Raw genomic sequence first — 19,435 nt, forward strand, 5'->3', positions numbered from 1 at the left:
CATGGCCAAGCAGCTCATTCTGAATGATTCCTGTATGTCATGGCCACCAGCACACATGGCATTATCACACTTATTGCCTGGCCACCGACATAAGAATTAAACCAACGGACAGTCAATCTTTCACTGAGCACATCTCTTTTTTCTGCTGGTGACTAATCAGCCATTGGCACGTTAGTGAAGTGGTTAGTGCTGCTGCCCCACAGCATTATCCCCCAGCCAGACTGTTTGAAGTTTGCATGTTCTCCCTGTGCAATTTTGGGTTCTATCTGGGATAGTCAGAGTTCCTCCCAGAGTCCAAAAAACATCCTCATCAGGTTGACTGGTCACTACAAATTGCCCATAGGGGTGAATGTGTGTGTATGAATGGTTGTTTGTTTCTACATCTCAGAGATATATAGAGGCTGGCAACCTGTCAAGGATGTACCCCACTTTGTGCCTAACAAGGGGTTTAATAGGCTTTGGCCTCTGGGCCTCTGAAGCAAAAATTGGTAAAGACAGTGGACAGATGGATGAATAGAAAGTCATTCATCATAAAACCCTAAGGTTTAGAGTTTTTAGTCGGGATGCACCAATCCAACTTCAGAAGTCATACCAGTAAATTTCCTTTGTCTGGGCTTTGGTATCGATACCAATGCTGACCCAGTGGAAACCAGGATTAGATTTGTCACTGGTCAAGCTTTTCTTTGACCTAAATTCAGTTTTGATCTGTGGATGTTTTTATCTTGTAGCTCTGCACTATGTGGCATCAAGCTCATGTTTAACCAGTGAGCTGTTTGATCTACAAACAACAAATGGCAAACATCAGAGCATCAGGAATCGAGGTGGAGCTTGTCGCTGTAGCGTCTTTACACTGTGCTGAGAAGTGTAAGCACACTTTTTAAAGAGGAAAGTGGTATTATAGTAGAGATAGCTACATGATGATAAACTGGACTCCAAGTGTTAAACCACGGCGAAATCCCTCGGTTTCAATGGGCTACAGGTGTTTCTCATTCAAAACAGTAAATCCAAGAAGTGTTTTTTCCACACGCTGAAGTCATCACTGAAAAGCTTCTCTTGGAAGTATCACTGAAGGGTGCTTCATTTTGGCTTCTGTTTTTTTCTTATTGTCTGAACTCTTTTGCTTTGAAGTGATGTGTCTTGAAGCAATTGATTTAATTGGCTTTGTAATTTTTTTCTACCTTGCTGTCAGCCCTCAAAACATTAGCCTTGCACTTGTTGCAAGTTGCTAGAGTTGTTGACTTTACAAGCATTATAAAGTTTCTAAACTGCTGAGCCCCTGTAATTAACTTCCTCCATGCTACATTGAGTCTTATCTCGGCAGATGCACAAGTCTGCTTTTATGGTGTATGCACAAAGTGTTTTTTTTATTTTATTTTTTTTTTATGCAGGGTAGTATAAAACTGACCCTAATAGCTCACCTTTTCTCACTAATATGCGATTGAGCTCAGTGAGTCAATATCTGACTGGTACCAAATACCGGGACCCAGTCAATGCATCTCTGATTTTACGTAGTATTTAAATCATCCATCCATGTTAAATAAGAATCAGGAATGCTGATGTTTTGACACAGAGTCAGTCGCTGGATTGATTTGATGTTATGTTGGGGTTTGAAGTATCAACCAAAAAGTGATCCAGTGCTTTTCTTTCTTTCTGTTTAGAGAAACAAACAATATTAAAGTATTAACCATTGGCTCCATTATCAGTCCCTTTAGAGGAAGTCAGGCCTGTAACTAATTTAGTAACTAACCAGGTAATTAAAATTTCAGGCACGTCATCAAGTCAGAAAGTTTTATTTTAACCAATTTTTTTAATTTTGAATCTAAAAATGTACCCCCCAAAAGTCAATATTGTGTTTTGTTTGTTATCTTTTTGGGCTACATACCAGTGTTGAAGTTGTATCAGTCCTTAGATGTGACTTAAACATCATTCTCTATTATTCACTGTGGCCTGTAAGCAATGAGTATAATCAATTTATGAATTTTGCAAGCTTGCACTTGTCGACCTCATGTCCTCGCTGCTTCATCTCAGACCACTACATAGCTAAAGTTTTTGAAAACACCCACGTCATCAGAAGTAGTTCCTCTGGAGCCATTAGCAGCAGCCCTCAGGGACTTGTTGATTTTGTTGTGAATCACTAACAGATGTCTCAGAGAAGACCTCTCCCGTCCTCCGTGTTACATAAAGGTTCAGCTGTGGTCTTCTGTCTCCATGCTTACCCTGGCTGACTGATCCTCAGCAGCATATGCAGCTCTGGCCTCCCTCTCTGACATCCTGTTTGTTCTCTCTGCTGCCCCCATGTGGCAGACATCTGCAGCTCTGTACAGCAACACCCTCAAAGAAAGCTGGGGCACTCAAACATGCTGCCCCATTTCCTGGGGGGTATTGCACAAAACCAGGATAAGGGATTAAGCTGGCAAACATTGGTTATCCTGGATGAAGTTAGCCTGAAGTCGGTTGAACAAAAGCTGGCCAAGTTTATCCTGGACTAGTTACCATGGCAATTTATTCTCTGCAGCTAGCCTGCTCCAGACCAGGCTAACTACCAGGATCAGATTAATCCTGCGCTGGCTCTGCTCTCTGTAATGTAAGAAATGAGCGTGGTTTACAGCATTTCCATGCTTTTTCTACACATTACATCATTTAATCATCCTGCACCCAAATCTTACAACTGTAGTCATTGCATTTGCTGGTTGACTTTAGTATTGTTTATTTGCACAGATTGTATGAAGACAACAATAACTTTTAACACAGACAGCTGAGAATCCTTTCTTTATTAATACAAGTCCTACAATAAAAGGTTTAAAATTATTATAAAGAAAATGGAAAAAACAACTGAAACTGAAATCAGTACTAAACCAAATTGATGAAAAAACAAAAAACAACCCTAAACCTACAGAATGAGAAAGAGGAGAAACAAAGGAAAAATAAATATATCCCACTACTGAAATGGACTACAATATAACAGACAGAATATAACTTTGTCTTTACTGTCTCCTTAAAATAGGAAAATCATCCTATTTTGGGACTCCACCTTTAGGAGTGAAAGGGTCCCACATCATTCTGACTCCACTTTTTAACTTAAACACTCTTTCGATTCATTCATTCTGTCTCATTGTCAGCCCTGCTGTTATATTGCAATACTAATAAAGACAGCTTGTCAAATTGCTGTCAGAGGTTTAATTAACATGTATATCAGTATCTGTCACAGCCCCCCCTGGATCCCCTCCATCACTGGCCTCCTTTTATTTAAGTGGAGTGCCAGCTCCTCTGCTGGGCTCAGGTCCTGGCTTGGTGGACCACCCCCTGTGCTGGTTTGATGTGTCTTTTTTTTTCACGGCAAAAATTGTACAGAAATTCATTCTCAGCAGACAACAAATGTATCACTTCATTTGATAATTGCTCTTTGGGCTACGCATAAGTAACTTACCAGACTGCAGAATATTTTTATATTTGGTTTTGACCTGCTGCCAGGTTCTTTTCTGGCCAGACAGGTTTGTTCTTCATGACAGATGAGGGATGAAACAGAACACAACATAAGATAAATTGATTCAATAGATAACACGGACGCAGTTTAAATTTTCTTTGAACTGAATTATACTTCACATAACCTCAGTAACATGCACTTCTATGTGCCACATTAAAGAAAAACACAAGTATTGATTAGCGGACTTGAAAAGTCATCGATGACTGTGCGGATGCGGAGCTGATCAGCTCCACATCCTTAAACTGTAATTATGACAGTGTGTGGAGTACAGTTTCTTCATTGTACATGTTCGCGCTACTTACGTATTAAGCTGGTCAGTTATTAACTGCCAGGCTTTTTCCCCCTCTCCTTTTTTTATTATTATTTTTTTTTAACCACACTCGTGTTGCCTTTCTTGTGGATTATATGTTTTACTTCTTTATTTAGTTGAAGAAGCATTGCCTGTTCATCCTGCGTGAAGAAAGATGCACGTCCTTGCTCCATTTTCAATCTGTGATTCTGTGATCGATCTCGTGGTCTTCTTAAGAGGGCTGAGAACGCGCACTTATCCAAATGATCCACACCTGGCTTGACTAAACCGCGTCTTTTCATCCTGGCTCGCCAATCGTGCAACCAATTAATCCGAGAAAGCGCCGACTAGGCTTATTCAAGCCATGCCTGCTCATTTATCCTGGATGTATTTATCCTACTTTCGTGCAATACCCCTCTGCTCTCCTGTTGTCCCCATCGAGTTGTTTACCAAGATTTAGAGCCTTTTTTTATCTCCATGATGTAGTGCATGGAAATTGTAGTTAATTGCTGTCCACAGAGCAGCCCGTGTGCGTCCAGTAAAAGGCCTCTGTGTCTGTGGGTTGCCCATGCTTGGCATCTACTCTCGGATTAGTTGGAGTTAAGGAGCTGCTGTCCATCTGAGAAACTGCCTGCACTGATCTAATCAACTCGACCCATATTAAGCTGCCTGCCACAAGGACCTCTGCTGTCTCAGGAGGCTGAGTAAGAGGAGGAGGAGGAGGAGGAGGAGGGAGTGGTGGCAGCCCAAGAAAATGGACCAAATCAATTATAGCTGTTGATTACCGACCATTCAACATCCAAGATGGATAGAGACCCTGTGGGCTGCTACAGTTTGTGGCTAATGCAAGCTTTCACACAGAGAGTGACATAAATCAACATGATACTGTGTAGAGATGCTGGTGTGTTTGGGTGCACGTCTCTAAAAGCAGAGAACAGGTTTTCTTACGGGATATTTATTTATGATAGTCAGACTGTTATTTTTTTTTAAGGAATCAAGAAAAGGAAAGATTCCACTTGATATTTCCGGATCACCAACAGTGAGAAACATAAATGTGTTAGCAGACAAAAAAACACTTGTAAAGAGTAGATGTATCTGTGTCCTCCTGGTTTTGGGGAGATTTTTGGAGTGTCTAATGATAAACCTTGTTGGAGCTCTCCTGACGACACACTGGTTGGTTGAGCTGAGACTGGTAGACATGCAAAAAATGAGAAATATCTTCTTTTAATACTCATTTTTTTAACTGGAGTCTAAATTGGAAACCCTTAATCTGATGGCAGCTGATGGTCAGCTCAAGCTGAATCTAACCACAGCTATATTGAAGCACTGCAGGTATCTCCAGGCCTCTTTTCAACAGGTAGACTGTAGACAATACAGGAATTTTTTATCACAGCAATTCATTTTTTTCTTTTAATTTTTATCAACTTGCAACTTTGTATTGTGATTTCTGTTGTATTCCCAGGCCAGTGTGTGAACACTTCACCCAGCCTTCTGGAAAGCTTTTGAGCTTGGAGATGCAGCCCCAGCTTCAGTGACAGTCAGAAATAAAACATAAAAAAATAAAAATAAAAAAATAAAAAAAAGGAATCTTTGGCCTGAAAACAAAATGTGCCTTGAGAAATGCAATGAGAGTCAACTTCTTTAAGGAGTTTAGATGTCAGAACTGAACTTGTGGAGAGCCAATACTCAATCAAATCATAAATAGCCCGGGAAGATTCCTTCCGATCAGATACCCGTTTGGAAGGCATCCTGATCGGGTATCTTATTTGGGATGCCTTCACAGTGACTTCTTTTGGATGTTTACCAGGCACTTATACTAGGTTTAGACCCCATAAAATGTAAAGAACGCTCTTCATCTATCAATTACTGAAGAACACCTCCAAATTTTCCAGGAGAGCAGGAAAACACAGTCAGGAAAAGGAACAATTGGAGAATGGATTGGGATGCTTGCTGCGGCTGAATTGGTGCACCAGAGATACAAAAGAAAAGGGGTGGGAGGTTGAAGTCAGCTGCACACAGATGTTCAGAAACATGGATAAGTGTTATGATGTAAGATTCATGCTTGAAACCAGAGTAGGACTGAAATCCAGGATACTGCTGTGCATGCAAATGCGGTCTGAGTAATGCGACTGTGTAATCCATCCATTAGGAGCCTATAGATGGATCCAGCAGGCCATATGGTGAGGGTCAAGCAGGGTCGTGTCAGAGCTTCTAAAAAAGGAAACAGAACTTTATTTTTCCCAGATCATGAACTCATTTGAAGCTTAGCTTCAGCATGAGTTTGTAATTTTCCCTGCTGTGGTGGGAGACTTGGTCCTGTCCAGCCCACCACCTTGTCTGAGCAGTTTTTGCACTTTCCTGTTATTGCAGTGGCTGTGTGTCAGTTCCCCTCTCTGCCTCTGGCTTCTCTTTGTGTGTTTGTAAGCTCCACGCTTCCTGTTGTTTAGGTTCAGGTACTTTCTCACTGGACCCACCCCTGCTCCGCTTGAGCTGCTCAGACTGGAAGTTCTGCTGCCAGCTTCCTATCACTGGTGTTTTTTCAATTCCCGTTTCAGTGGAGTGCTGTGGACTGTGATATGTGAAAGTGGAGCCATCTGTCTAGTTTAAGTTGCAAATGAGCTGCAAAATAAGTGTCAGACAAAAACCTGTGGATGTGTTTTCTGAACTGATTAAAAATGATATGGTTATCGATCATAGCTTTCCACAGTTTTTATGTAAACAGATCAGACATGTCTCTTTACCGTCTGAAATAATAACCTGAAGTTTTCGCTGTGTATTGCATCATGCAAAGAAAACAAAAAACCCAGCAGTTAAATTTCTCTGTACCTTACCCTCGCTTTCTTTGTCCCTGTTTGCACCTCTTGGTGTTTGATCTTCTGTCTCCTCCCTCTTAACTTCTCTTCTTCCCTCGCTGTTTTAGATGGTTTCATGGGAAGATAACTCGGGAGCAGGCCGAGCGCCTCCTCTATCCGCCAGAGACGGGTTTATTCCTGGTGAGGGAGAGCACCAACTACCCTGGAGATTACACCCTGTGTGTCAGCTGCGACGGCAAGGTGGAGCACTACCGCATCATCTACCACAACGGCAAGCTCACCATCGATGAGGAGGAGTACTTTGAGAACCTCATGCAGCTGGTTGAGGTAAGAACAGTGGAAAGTCTAGCAGCCATTCACATTTGTCTTCACTGAAATGGTCCTTACAACCTATAATTCTCTTAGCTTTTATTCTGGAAGTTGAAAAGGATCATTTGTCACTTATTAAAAGTGCAAGTTGGTTGTCAAGCCTATAATTTTAGAATAAAAAAGCTGAAGTGTTCAGCTGAACTGCAGAGATCATTTCAGAGTTGATCATAAGAAACTTTGATTTGTGACTGCCTTGACTCTGTCAGGTTGTTCAAGAATATGTATATATTTCCTAAGGTCTGGGCAGTGTTTCCAGTCTGCTTGTTCAGACCCTAAGCAGCTGCTACTCCAAAAAGTGTGCATTTTAAAAAAACAAACTGTATCTGACTTTTTCTTTCCTGATCTCTGACAAGTTTTTATGTTGGGTTGATTTATGAGGGTTTTCAGGAAAAACAGACTCTGTGTCCCATGAGCACCTTCGACTAGTGTCTGGCGTGGCTCTCACCAGAATTTGCATTTGAAAGGAAATGAATGAATGAATAAAGATCTAAGTTTTGTTGTTTTGAATTTTTGTTTGTTCAAAACAACTTTCTTGTAGGATACAGAGTGATTGTGTTGATTTGTAGATATAAATTGACAGTGAAACAGTGACTGTACTTTGTGAACTCTGATTTATCAACTCTGACTAATGTTACCATTGATTAGCTCTCAATAACATCAGGTATACTGACCTAAAGGTGATAGCATGTGCAGCATTTGGTTGGCAGCTTCCATAATTTTGATCATTTTGATCATTTTTAACTGTAAATATTTTTTTTAGAAGTGCGACTAATGGAATACGAGTTTCTGAAATATGGCCTTAATATGGCACGGTTTACTTCATGCACGAGCACAAGCATGCAGACAGCGCGTGTGATGCATGACGTATAATTGCCGCGAGCGCATCTCTCGACAATCGTTTTAAACTGAGCAGGGGTGTTAGAGGGCTGTGTCGGGTGAAAACGACTTACCATAAGTCCGAAAGTCTCTAAAGTTGCAGCAGAGTCTGTGTCTCATTGTGCTGACTCTGAGATCGCGCTTCATGTAAACAAACGCTTCATGGTGACGTAGACGGGCCATGCGTGTGTGTGGTAGCGGCAAAAGTCTGGTTCACGTTTGAGAAGTGTGACCGCTGGCCGTACTCTCCAGCTGGGAAACAAGTCTGTGGAGGGGCAATCGTGCTTAAGCACGACACGGTTTGGATGGCTAGTGTGACCGCACCCTAAGATTTTAAAGGAATAGTACGCGATTTGGTTGATTTTTTAGTAATTACTATTTTTAATAAATTCTGCTTTATTTCTCTTTTTGTCTCTTGGATTCTCAAAGTGTTAGATTTTCTTGCTCATCATTGTTTGGACTTTTCATCAGACCTAGAGGCTCTTCTTTGTGGCTATTTATAGATTTGGAACAAATCAGACCCATTCAGGTCTCTGGAGTTAGGTCTAAACATCTTAAACAGAAAATTGAAGTTAGTCTGTTTTTCTGAGTCATTCATTTATTAATGTGCCATTAAGATTTAGAGGCACTCTGAAAAATTTAGATGAGTATTTAGAATTAATGAGATAAATCTAGAGATCAATTATGAAGCAGTTTGATTACATAACTCAGTAAACACAAGGCCCACACGCACATCCAGCGTCCCCACGGAGGTTCCCTCAAAATCAGACTGGAGTACATGTTCCCATTCTTCAAAAAGCCGTCTGATCCTCTCACTCGCTGCCTGATATCTGAAAGCCGGTTCAGAGGGAGGACAGCGTGTAGAGAGGGAAAGACAGGAGACATGATGGTGTAGAGAAGGAGAGAAAGAGAGACCTTTCATCCTCTCGGATAAAGAGACGAGCTGGATTGGCGGCTATCACACTCCTAATTGGACCTCATCTCTTTGCCTCGCGGGGCGCTGGAAGTGGACGACAGGAATGTGCCAGCTGGCAACCAAACCATCTACATCCCCAGTGCATTCCTGTTATCAGCCACCCACAATTTCTGTCTCTCTCTTTCATTTACACCCTCCAGGCTTGGTTCTGCCTCCATTTCCTTTCTCTCCTTTCTCTGGCTCTCTTTAAGCTTCCTCATATATATATATATACCTGACATCCTCTGCTCTCTTTATCCATCTCTACTTCTTACTCTTCTTCCGTTTTTCTCAGATTTAATCCCTCTGTATCTTTATCCTCCTCCCTGCATGAATTCCCCTGTGTCTTCTCTCTTTCTATAATAGCCTATGACAAGATTCCTCACATTCTTCAGTGTTTTTCCGGCATGCTCTCTGCGCCCCTGCTCTTACTGGCCTGTCACAGCAGGCTCTACATAAACCCACACATATATACCTTATACATGCTGTATGCATAAGTATATAGTGGCAGAGCTAGGTCTTTCCCGTCAATCACAGGGATGGTATCATGTGTGGCGTTCACGCATACTGAGGTGAGGCAAAGATGGCTCCCTGATGAATCCAAAGAGTAATAGCACATGTATGTTTTTAGCTTCAGTGCTCATGTTATTTTCTTACTCTGTGGCTATTCACATAGGAAGAGATTTGAAGTAAATCCTGAAACATTGTATGTAGTAGTAAACCTTTTCAATGAAAAACTCCTGAATTAAAGTAAGTGTAATGTGTTAATTAAATAGGCTGTACTGATGATGTACTGTTCCTTCTTTGCAAAGAAACATTTCCATGACACAGGAAATGCCACACATAAAACACCAACTGTTACATCATTCTTGAAAATTTGAATATTAGTAAATAGATGGAAAAGAGGGTGGTGCTGTTGTGGTTTGGCTTGTGTGACAGCCTGAGTTGAATAATTTATTGGAGCTGACCCCTCTGTCACCATGCTGCCCCCTGGTGGTCGTGATTATAACTTACACTGGTCAATTCGCCATGCTGCAGTTGTATAACATGACACTGTCTTTGTTCTTTGTTTGGAGCTTCCTCTTTTTTGCTTTTATTGATTTCTTTATATCTGATCAGCCAATGTGACATCAGGCATAATGAGGCACATGTGCTTCTTTCAATGTTTGTTTTTTTATTGTTTCAAGGAAAAATAAGAAAATATATAAATATCAGCAGGTAAACTACGAAATCTAACCAGTTTCAAGGATCAGTGATGTCTCCATAATCCATGGGGGATATTTGTTTTAGAGCCACCTGAAATATTAAGAAAACACAGAAGCCCACACTTTGCTGCCGCTGTCTGTTGTCATCACTTAATCCTTTGCTGTATCCATCAGCCTGATGATAATAATGATGAGAAGGAATTGGCAGGTTCAGGGGTCTGTTTGCATTGATCCTCATCCCTCTGAATCCAAGCAAACTAAAGATCTTTCTCACACCCACACACCACTCTCCTTCTGGTTCTCACAGTAAATGCTCCAACATTCACACCTCCGAGCACAGGAAACACTCTAGATCATTAAACACCCTACACATAATGTCAATCTCCAGCATAGTGATCATTTTCTAATGACTGATCACTCTCCTCAGTAGGTTGTGGATGTTTTTTATTCGCGGCTATGTGTAGTAAAATTTGTTACCTAGGCTTGCTGTAACAAATGGAAATTAGGCAGGGATTCTGTTTACCCTCCAGACATGTTTCTGCCTTTGATGAAGGAGATCCAGCTGATAACCTGCTCGTAGTAGAAAGGCAGAGCACCTCACTCCTTTTTTATTCTACCACACTCTGAATCTTCTTTTTATCACTGCCTTCATGTTCCTCTGTGGCTGCGAACATCAGCCTGTATTTATTTTACATATCAAAGCCTGTATACGGGCTCAGCCTTCAGATAAAATCTGTGTAAATCAGTGTATGATCTGTCATGTAGGTCAGGAGATGTATTTACTCTTAAAGTGCACAAGCCTTTTCTCTCCCTGGAGTTTACTTCAGAGGAATTTAAAGGATCCTGCAGCCTTAAGTTTGTTTCCACTGGGATTTCACTGAACACCAGTGAAAATAAAGCAAATTTATCTGCTATCATGTGATGAAAACAATTTTTTTTTCATTCACATTCAGGATAATACTCATTTGCCTATATCAATGAATAAAATGTTCTAAATGCAAAAACCTGCTGTTTGCAGCTTAATTAAATCAATGCTATGGCTTTTTTTTAAGTCTGAGCTAATTGAAGCAGGCAGCTCCTTTTTTAACAGCGTGTTTTTAATCAGAGTTAAAATGCGTTGTCTGACAGATTGATCTTTATATGTCTCAAACACTTTTGCCAAATGTTTGATGAACAAAGGGAACCTGTGTTTGATTCTCTTACAGTCTGGTCTAACTCTTAAACACACTGACCCTGTATGTTTTTTAAAGCATGTAACTGTCTCTTACTGTGTCTGCAGCACTACACCAAAGACGCTGATGGCCTTTGCACCAGGCTGATTAAACCCAAGTTGATGGAGGGAACGGTGGCAGCGCAGGACGAGTTCTCCAGGAGTAAGGGCACACTGAGCTCATTACTCTGCTCCGCAGGGACACTGGTGCCAAAACACACAGGGCCTCGCTCCACTCGTGTTTGTACACCGGCACTTTAACCTCACAAACATAAAGTAGACATGGGCTGTGCTTCCTACAGGAATCTGCTGCAATCACAGCCCTAATAGCATTAGTCTGGGGAGGGTAATTAATCTTTGTGCGTCTGGGGACGAGTGCTGGGCTTCAGCCACTCTCAAGGACAATCAGAGCCTGTCTCCAGCTCGGTCCCTCTTCACTTCTCTTCGTGAACCCAACTGACCTATCCGAGTATTGCAGCAGAGGACTGGCAAGATATTTGTTCCAATAAGTCCTCATTGTTCCTCCCTAAAGGAGGAGACATATTCCCAAAATACTTGTCAGCCAACGAAAAGATGTGAAAGTAAATAAAAAATTCCTGAATAGTTGAGTATTTCAGGTTGTTTGATGTCAGAGTTCTTATTTATATGTTACAATAATAGACTAGAAAAGCACTCAGAGAGCACAGACCTCCACCAAGCATATTGTGATTGTCACACAACACTTTAGTCCTACTTTAATGTTATACTCCCTTTCAGCAGACTGTCTGCAACAATTTGGTGTTAGCTGCAGGTTTGTACGATAATTTGTTACCTGACAGTGTTGAAAATTATGATGACCCAGTACATATTTCATATTCTTAGTATCCAGAATATTGTCAGGATCTGGATCGTACTTTTACATCTGTCAGAAATTATGGTGACCTTGTCTTGTATTGTTTTTCAAAGCAATCCGACCATTTATGGTGGAGTTATATACACATATGGTGAACGGCCCTATCTCACAATGATAAAGAACCCTTTAAAAAAAATCCTAGATCCAGACGGTGATCCAGATCACCTCCAAAATTTAATCACTTCTTTCCTATCCCATTTTGAACATTTCCTGAAATTTCAGCAAGATCTGTTGGTTAGTTTTTGAGTTATGCTGTTCACAGACAAACAGACAGACAAACTCTCCCAAAAACATAACCTCCCTATCAAGATTGTTCCTTCATCTTCTGAGGAATTGTAGTATTTTGAGCATGATAATAAAATCTGATAACCATAATTTGTCTTTTCTCTGCAGGTGGCTGGGCCTTGAACAGAAAAGAGCTGAAGCTCCTGCAGACCATTGGTAAAGGAGAGTTTGGAGGTGAGAGTCTGAAATGTGCAGCATTAATTTTCTACATCAGAGCCATTATCACAAACCAAGGCTGTGCTGGATAACGTACTTAAAACTGACCCTGTCTGTGTCCTCATCAGATGTGATGGTAGGAGACTACAGAGGAACCAAGGTTGCAGTCAAGTGCATCAAAAATGACGCCACAGCGCAGGCTTTCATCGCCGAGGCTTCTGTTATGACGTAAGATCCTTCAGTCATTCTCTGTCCTTCACACTCTCTACGATTTAAAAACTTGGTAACTCACATTCAAGCACCTCTTATATTTCCCTGCATACTAACACTGGATTTTCCTCACTTGTTTCTTTTTTGAACAGGCAACTGAGACACAACAACCTGGTGCAGTTGTTGGGAGTCATAGTGGAGGAGCGAGGCAGTCTCTACATCGTCACAGAGTACATGGCCAAGGTTTGTCTCACATAAAAAAAACTCTCAGAAGAATTCAAAGCTGTTCAGTTTGGAATGATTTGCTTTATCAGGAAACAACTGATAAAACCTCAACTCTCCGTGATCTCCAGTGGCTGCTTTAACGTAAACTTATTGTTCAGAAATACTCAGGCACACAAAATTAGACTGAGGTTTCAGATTCTAGATGTTTTTCTTTTTCAACACTGTGTGCGTCAGACAGAGTGAGAGTGTGTTGTGGTCTATTGAAGGTGGTAATGCTGAGACATGAGACCTAATTTCTAACTGTGTCACAGCGGTTACGCTCTGTTTGCCTCATTAAGAAATCCACAACTCTGTGCAAATACACATTCTCTGCTGTCTGTCACAAACCAAGCCTCACTAAGTCCAGACACAACACACAGTGCTCTGAGTCACTGGTCCACAAACAACAACTTTTCGTCAATTCCCTCTGGTGTCTAATAACGGTGCAGAGCAGAGGCCAGAGACAGCAATGTCACCTGCTCCCTTTGTGATGTCTGTCTGTCCTGACCAGTGGACCATGATTCATGCTGCACAGTGATGTGTTAAAATGAGAAACTTTAAAAATGCAGGGACCAAAGAATCTGTTGATACTCACATACAAACACACCATGGCAATCTATTGCTACAGGACTCTTTATTTGGACCTTTTTTTTGTTGTTAATAAACATTTAGTTAACTTATTATAACCACTGACCATAGGCCAAATATGGGTCTGTTTTTGCTTAGCCAGCGTTGCTCAGTAATGTGCTGCTTTCACTTTTTACTTTTGATGTGGCCTGGTGTCAGTGCTGTTTGTTTTGTACTAAAATGATATCAAAGTTTAAAATTCTGGGATTGTGACAGTCCTATAGAGAGATTATCAGTCTACGTCATCACAAAGATGTGCACGCATCTTGACTGCAGAAGTAGCGTCCAGCTCAATTCATTCAGACAAGTTAGCATTTTTCAAACACTAAATTCAACCTGTTATCAGCATAAAAATGTATGGTTGTTCTCTGGTCAGTTTTTAGAAACGATACTATCCAACAGAGGCAACGTCTATCAAGTTTTAACTGTCACAGAGCAACCGGTGTTTTGGAGTTAATAGCAACCATGCTAACTGGTGACTCTCGGCCGACAGTATCAGTGATTAACGGCCAAGAGTCACCAGTTAACAGGGTCACACTTTACACTGAAACACTAGCGACGTCTGCGGGTGTGAAATTAAATTTGCTGTCTTTATCTGATTCGGTGCAGTTCTCTGGACGTAGTTTTCTGGTTCTTTTATTATTAACTGGCTCTCAGACTCTGCAGACTGTGTGCTTGTTTTGGTCTTGGAGGGTTTCTGATTTATTGACACACGTTTAAATCCTGTTCTGTCACAGTCTGGTAAGTGTCCACGGATAATGCAGTAATAAGGATCGAGTGACAGTTATGTGTTTAAATTGCTCTCTGTGTACACGCCTGATTGCTGATCTCTTCTGTCCACTCACTGCTATTTCAAAAACCAGGGGGCCGTTTAACATCTGTAAAAGTGATAATATTCAGTTCAAAATTGCGTTTTTTTGTGGTTAACTCCTCCACGTCCATTGACAAACCATTATACTCCGCAGTGCTTCTGCATCCAAGTTGCACGTGCATACGGCGTTGTTGATAAACAGATTATCCCTCTAAAGTGTACAAAGAAAATACAGAGATATTTAGATTGTACAGACAGTGTTTCCCCTTCTTTCCCGGTCATGATACAAAGCTGAGCTAGGCTTAGTGGGAAAACGCTCAAAGTGACAGTGCAGGTGTGAGAATGATTCATCTTCTCTTGAAACTGAGTAAAACTGAATGAGTGTAAAATATCTACCTGTTGCTTCAGATGTCCTGTCAGGTATTAATTTAACAAGCTGAACTCGTCCATGTCCTCTGTGTGTTGTGTTAATAATCCCGTCCGTGTCACAGGGCAGCCTGGTGGACTACCTGCGCTCTCGAGGGCGGACCGTGCTGGGCGGAGACTGCTTACTCAAGTTCTCTCTGTGAGTCCTCTTCAGCTCTGTTCAAGCATCCATTAGATTTGTAGAGAAGACAAATGTTTAATCAGAGCAGCTCAGGGTCTCCAGCTAAACTGCTCCTCTTCAGCTGTCAGGATTTGAAGAGACTTTGAAAAGAGCAGTGTCACGCTCTTCACTGGGAGCATAAAAGAGCTATTTGTTTACAGAAGCGGGCCTGCAGGATGTTTTTTTTTTTTTTTTTTTTTGTAAATAGCTGCATTATCTTAGAGTCAAGTGCCTTGAAGTCTTCATTTATTTTTAATTTAACACTTACTTAGCTGATGCCATAACCCAGAACAGCTGAGATGAGTGCCAGAGCCACTGTGTGTCAGGAAGCAGATCAATGGGCATAAATAATCACACTGACAGGAACATTTACAATGTCTATGTGACCCCTGAATAAACTTGTTAGGGAACTACAGGGTTTGAACTGCATGAACATTCAGCTAGTTAAGGAGAAAAAGGATTGTCTGTTATTCTTACACAGCCTGTTTACTTTCTCTTTGACGTCTCTTTGCATTGGAAAACTTTTGTCCTGTGTTTATCATTTGATGTGTTGTGGTAACAGCCTCCTATAGATCAGAGAGTTGGTGCACATCTTTTGTTTTAATCTCAGTCCCCCGCTCCTCACTCACGCTCCCTCCCATGTCTCCCTGTGTGCTATGCAGTGACGTGTGTGAGGCAATGGAGTATTTGGAGGCAAACAACTTTGTTCACAGAGACCTGGCAGCTCGCAACGTGCTGGTGTCTGACGACAACATCGCCAAGGTCAGCGACTTTGGCCTCACCAAGGAGGCTTCCTCCATACAGGACACTGCCAAGCTGCCCGTCAAATGGACTTCACCTGAAGCACTAAGAGAGAAGGTGAGACGAGCTTTGGACGTGAAGTGACTCAGTGCTGGTGTGTTTTCCTTTTCTTTGTATTTGTTGTCATCTAACTCACCAACTAAAAGTCTCATGAAACAGTTTCTTTTATTAAAGCTTTTACTTTTTTTATGGTGAGGTATGTTTAATTGTTAATTGTACATCAGACTCTCCTACACTGACTGCAGTAAGATAAAGACTGAATAATTTATTTTCCATGATCCTATAAAAACTTTCAAATATTTTTAGGGCTTTCAAATATTATATATATATATATATATATATATATATATTAGCATGATTCATCATGCTAAGAAACTTCCCAATCTATATTTGAATGTCTTCTCATTCTTGTTTTTGACTGTAAATCCTCAAACCTGTTCACTTCTGGTCTGGCTCTGTTCATTCTGTCAGTTTGTTGCTGTTATATACGATCTGGTTTGGACATGGTTTGTTTGATTTTGAAAGTCATTGGGCATTTTAGATGGTTCCATGCACAACTTCCTGTCGCGTTTGACCTGGGTTTTTTTTCTTTTTTTTTTTCTTTTTTTTTCTTTTGTTTTCCTTTTTTGTGAAATTGACACAGTACAGCTCTCTGGTATCCTGCATAAACCTGCGACCTGCCGCAGCGCAGACAGGACAAAGCCGTCGTCACATGAACTATTTGATTTTTTGATGTCAATGACTATTTGAATTTTCAAAATTTTTTCTCCATCCCTCATATCAAATGAGTGTAATAAAATATACTCTGTGGATTTGACTTTCAGAGTTATTATCTAAATAAATGCTGTTATGCTCTGAAACCAGAGGTAGTGGAGAGCATTGAGAGTGCACCCTGTATGAGTTCACTGTTGGCCTTTGCTACATGGTCACCCTTTGACATCAGTCTGAGCTGCAGGTTTATCCTCAACTCAAAGTTAAAATGCTTTCATTCTGTTTGACACAAAGTACATGTTACTGATGCATCAACTGAGATTTATTATCAAGAGGATTTTAAACTGAAATGTGTTATTAAAAGTGTAGAGGCAGCATGAAACAGAAAGACTACAGTGTGCCATAAAGTACAAAATTGATGTTTATTACAAACATATAACACATTAATTTATTATATTAATGCTGACAGATTTTGGAGCCTTGTGATAAGTTAACATGGGCTGAAACTTAAGAACCAGAAAAGATTTAAAAAAAAACACTTAAAAAGTCCTATTTCATCACCTTGACAAAATCTACAGCAATAAATTCTACCTTTAGAGGCACTCTTCAGTGAGACTCAATGTGTTTTTATATATACTGGATCTCTAAAATAAAGTATGTGAATTTAAGCCCCCCTTGTTCTCCCTTCTTCATCAAACAGAGGTTTTCCACCAAGTCAGACGTCTGGAGCTACGGGATCCTTCTTTGGGAGATCTACTCCTTTGGCCGTGTGCCTTACCCTAGAATTGTAAGTATCTGAGCAGCAGATTTCTATGGCTCTAAAAAGGTCTGAGCTGAACCAGCAGATGGCAGGCTTTATTGCTTGGATCAGTTTTTATTTAATTCATTATTATTATTCATTAGTATTATTTCATTTTTCCTCATTTATTTGTGTTCTGGATTAGTGAAATGATTTGACCTCAAAATAATGGGATTTGTGTCATCAGACTGCTGGAGCAGATGATTAAAATAAGACAGAATTTGTTCTGTAAATGATGACTTTAATTATTTCTTCATGCTCCATCACTTGTTACACCTCCAGATTGAGTTATTTCTGTTACAACCTCCCCTGGCACGCTGAATCATCTTTGCACAAACCTTGATGTTGCTGTAGAGAATAAATGTGGACTTTGTCTCTGTCCGTCAGCCGTTAAAAGAGGTGGTGCCACGGGTAGAGAAGGGATACAAGATGGACGCCCCTGATGGCTGCCCGCCTGTGGTGTATGACCTGATGAAGCAGTGCTGGACCTTGGACGCCGTGGTGCGGCCCTCCTTCCGCATGCTGAGGGAGAAGCTGCAGCATATCAGAGCCAAGGAGCTCTACCTGTGAAGAGGAGGCCAGTGGAGGGCGGAAGTGGGGAGAGGAAGGGGGTGACACTCAGCCCAGCACAGCTGTAAAGCAGGAGGAGGAGGAGAAGGAGAGGTAGATAAGGCGTGGGACCACAGCAGCTTCCTCCTGACTGGGACTGCCAAACTGTGCCCCCTCCCCGACCTCAGACGTCCCCCAGCCGCCATCTGCTTCCATATAAGGACTGTTTCCTGTTTGTGTTGTAAAGCTTTTGCCAGACAGTTTCCTCCTCTCTCGATGGGCCACTGCTCCTTCCTTCTCTTAAATCTGCCACTGTTTCTCTCTTTCTCTCACTCTTCTGTCTTCTCTTGGTCCAAGTTCCCTACTCATTCTTTTTTTTCCTCCCCTCCTCCTCCTCTCCTGAACACGGCATTAACTGGAGGGGAGGCTGGCCTTTTCCTCCACGATTGTCAGGTGCTCTTTCTTCATCTCGCCTCCATCATTCCTGGATCTCCGCATGAATCCAGCACTCTGTCATTCCATCCTTTTCGTCCCTCCCTCCCCTGGGCGTGGTGTCAGGTGTGGGGCCTTCGCTCTGTGCCAAAGTGCCTCCAGTCTACAGAGCTCCAGACTTCCCTCCAGCATTTCTTTCAACTGGACTGTTGCTTCATTTTTTAACTACCTTTTTTAAGAGATCTTTTTTTATTGCTTTCTTTATGTTCAGGGAACTGTTTTTTTAGTGCCGTCTCCCCCACCTCTGCCATCACAACATCAGACTTTGTTCTTGCCAAGTGTCCACGAACAGGAAGAGGAGGATTTGGGGGCCAGTATCACGTTCATCCCTGAGAAGTGGTGTGTGTGAGGGATGCAGGACTCTAATAAGAAGAGAAGAGGGAGAAGCAGTTCACAAACATGGTCGGTTCATCATACGTGGGCTTGTTTTTTATATCAAAATATATTTAAAGGACTTAAAAAAGAACAAGGAAAAAACTGACTGGTGAGGAGGATTAAAAAAGGAGGACTTTCAGGAGCCAGGGGCATCTTGGCGTTGGGAATGTTCAGTGTCTCTGTGAACACTGGGGTCGGGTGGTGCATGCTGTGTGTGAGAGGCCTTGGGTTCAACTGTCAGTGCTTTCAATGTTCATTGTTTTATTATGCTATCATGATTATGAATAAATCATTCCATCTGACCAGTGTGGGATCACAAGCATCGCTCTGTTTGAGGGTGTCAAGACAATAAGAGAAACGCTTTTTTCTCTTTACGCGTGTGAGCAGAGAACACAACACAAGCTGGATTGGGGTTTGGGAATAATGACAGATGAGACATTATTGTTTATATTTCTAATCTCTATTAACAAATTCTAGATGAGAATATAGCACCTATATGTTGATACCTGGATTTTATAACGGCAAGTCTTCTGGTTTCTATTTGTAGGAACTTGTATCTGAGTCCAGTAACACCCATTAGTTGTAATTCAATCATACGAAAACCATTTCCTCATTTTCAGACCACTGAAGAAAGCTCAAGCTAAGATTCTGTGTAAATTCTATTAACTGTGAAACT

General features: G+C 41.3%; 1 protein-coding gene across 1 annotated transcript in view; it reads left to right on the forward strand.

The window, feature by feature from the left end:
• cskl (c-src tyrosine kinase-like) overlaps positions 1 to 19,061 on the forward strand; it is a 63,330-nt gene extending 44,269 nt beyond the window's left edge. Inside the window, exons 5-13 of the mRNA XM_074666811.1 lie at positions 6,694 to 6,913; positions 11,271 to 11,364; positions 12,487 to 12,552; positions 12,663 to 12,762; positions 12,897 to 12,987; positions 14,938 to 15,011; positions 15,695 to 15,890; positions 17,245 to 17,331; positions 17,731 to 19,061. Coding sequence (XP_074522912.1) covers positions 6,694 to 6,913; positions 11,271 to 11,364; positions 12,487 to 12,552; positions 12,663 to 12,762; positions 12,897 to 12,987; positions 14,938 to 15,011; positions 15,695 to 15,890; positions 17,245 to 17,331; positions 17,731 to 17,913 — 1,111 coding nt within the window. The 3' untranslated portion in view covers positions 17,914 to 19,061. The remainder of the gene's footprint in view (positions 1 to 6,693; positions 6,914 to 11,270; positions 11,365 to 12,486; positions 12,553 to 12,662; positions 12,763 to 12,896; positions 12,988 to 14,937; positions 15,012 to 15,694; positions 15,891 to 17,244; positions 17,332 to 17,730) is intronic.
• Positions 19,062 to 19,435: the final 374 nt, after the last annotated feature.

Source organism: Halichoeres trimaculatus, unplaced genomic scaffold (genome assembly GCF_033239565.1).
Source record: "Halichoeres trimaculatus isolate MK-OKI-2021-1 unplaced genomic scaffold, fHalTri1.1 fHalTri1_scaffold_3, whole genome shotgun sequence".
NCBI lineage: Eukaryota > Metazoa > Chordata > Actinopteri > Labriformes > Labridae > Halichoeres > Halichoeres trimaculatus.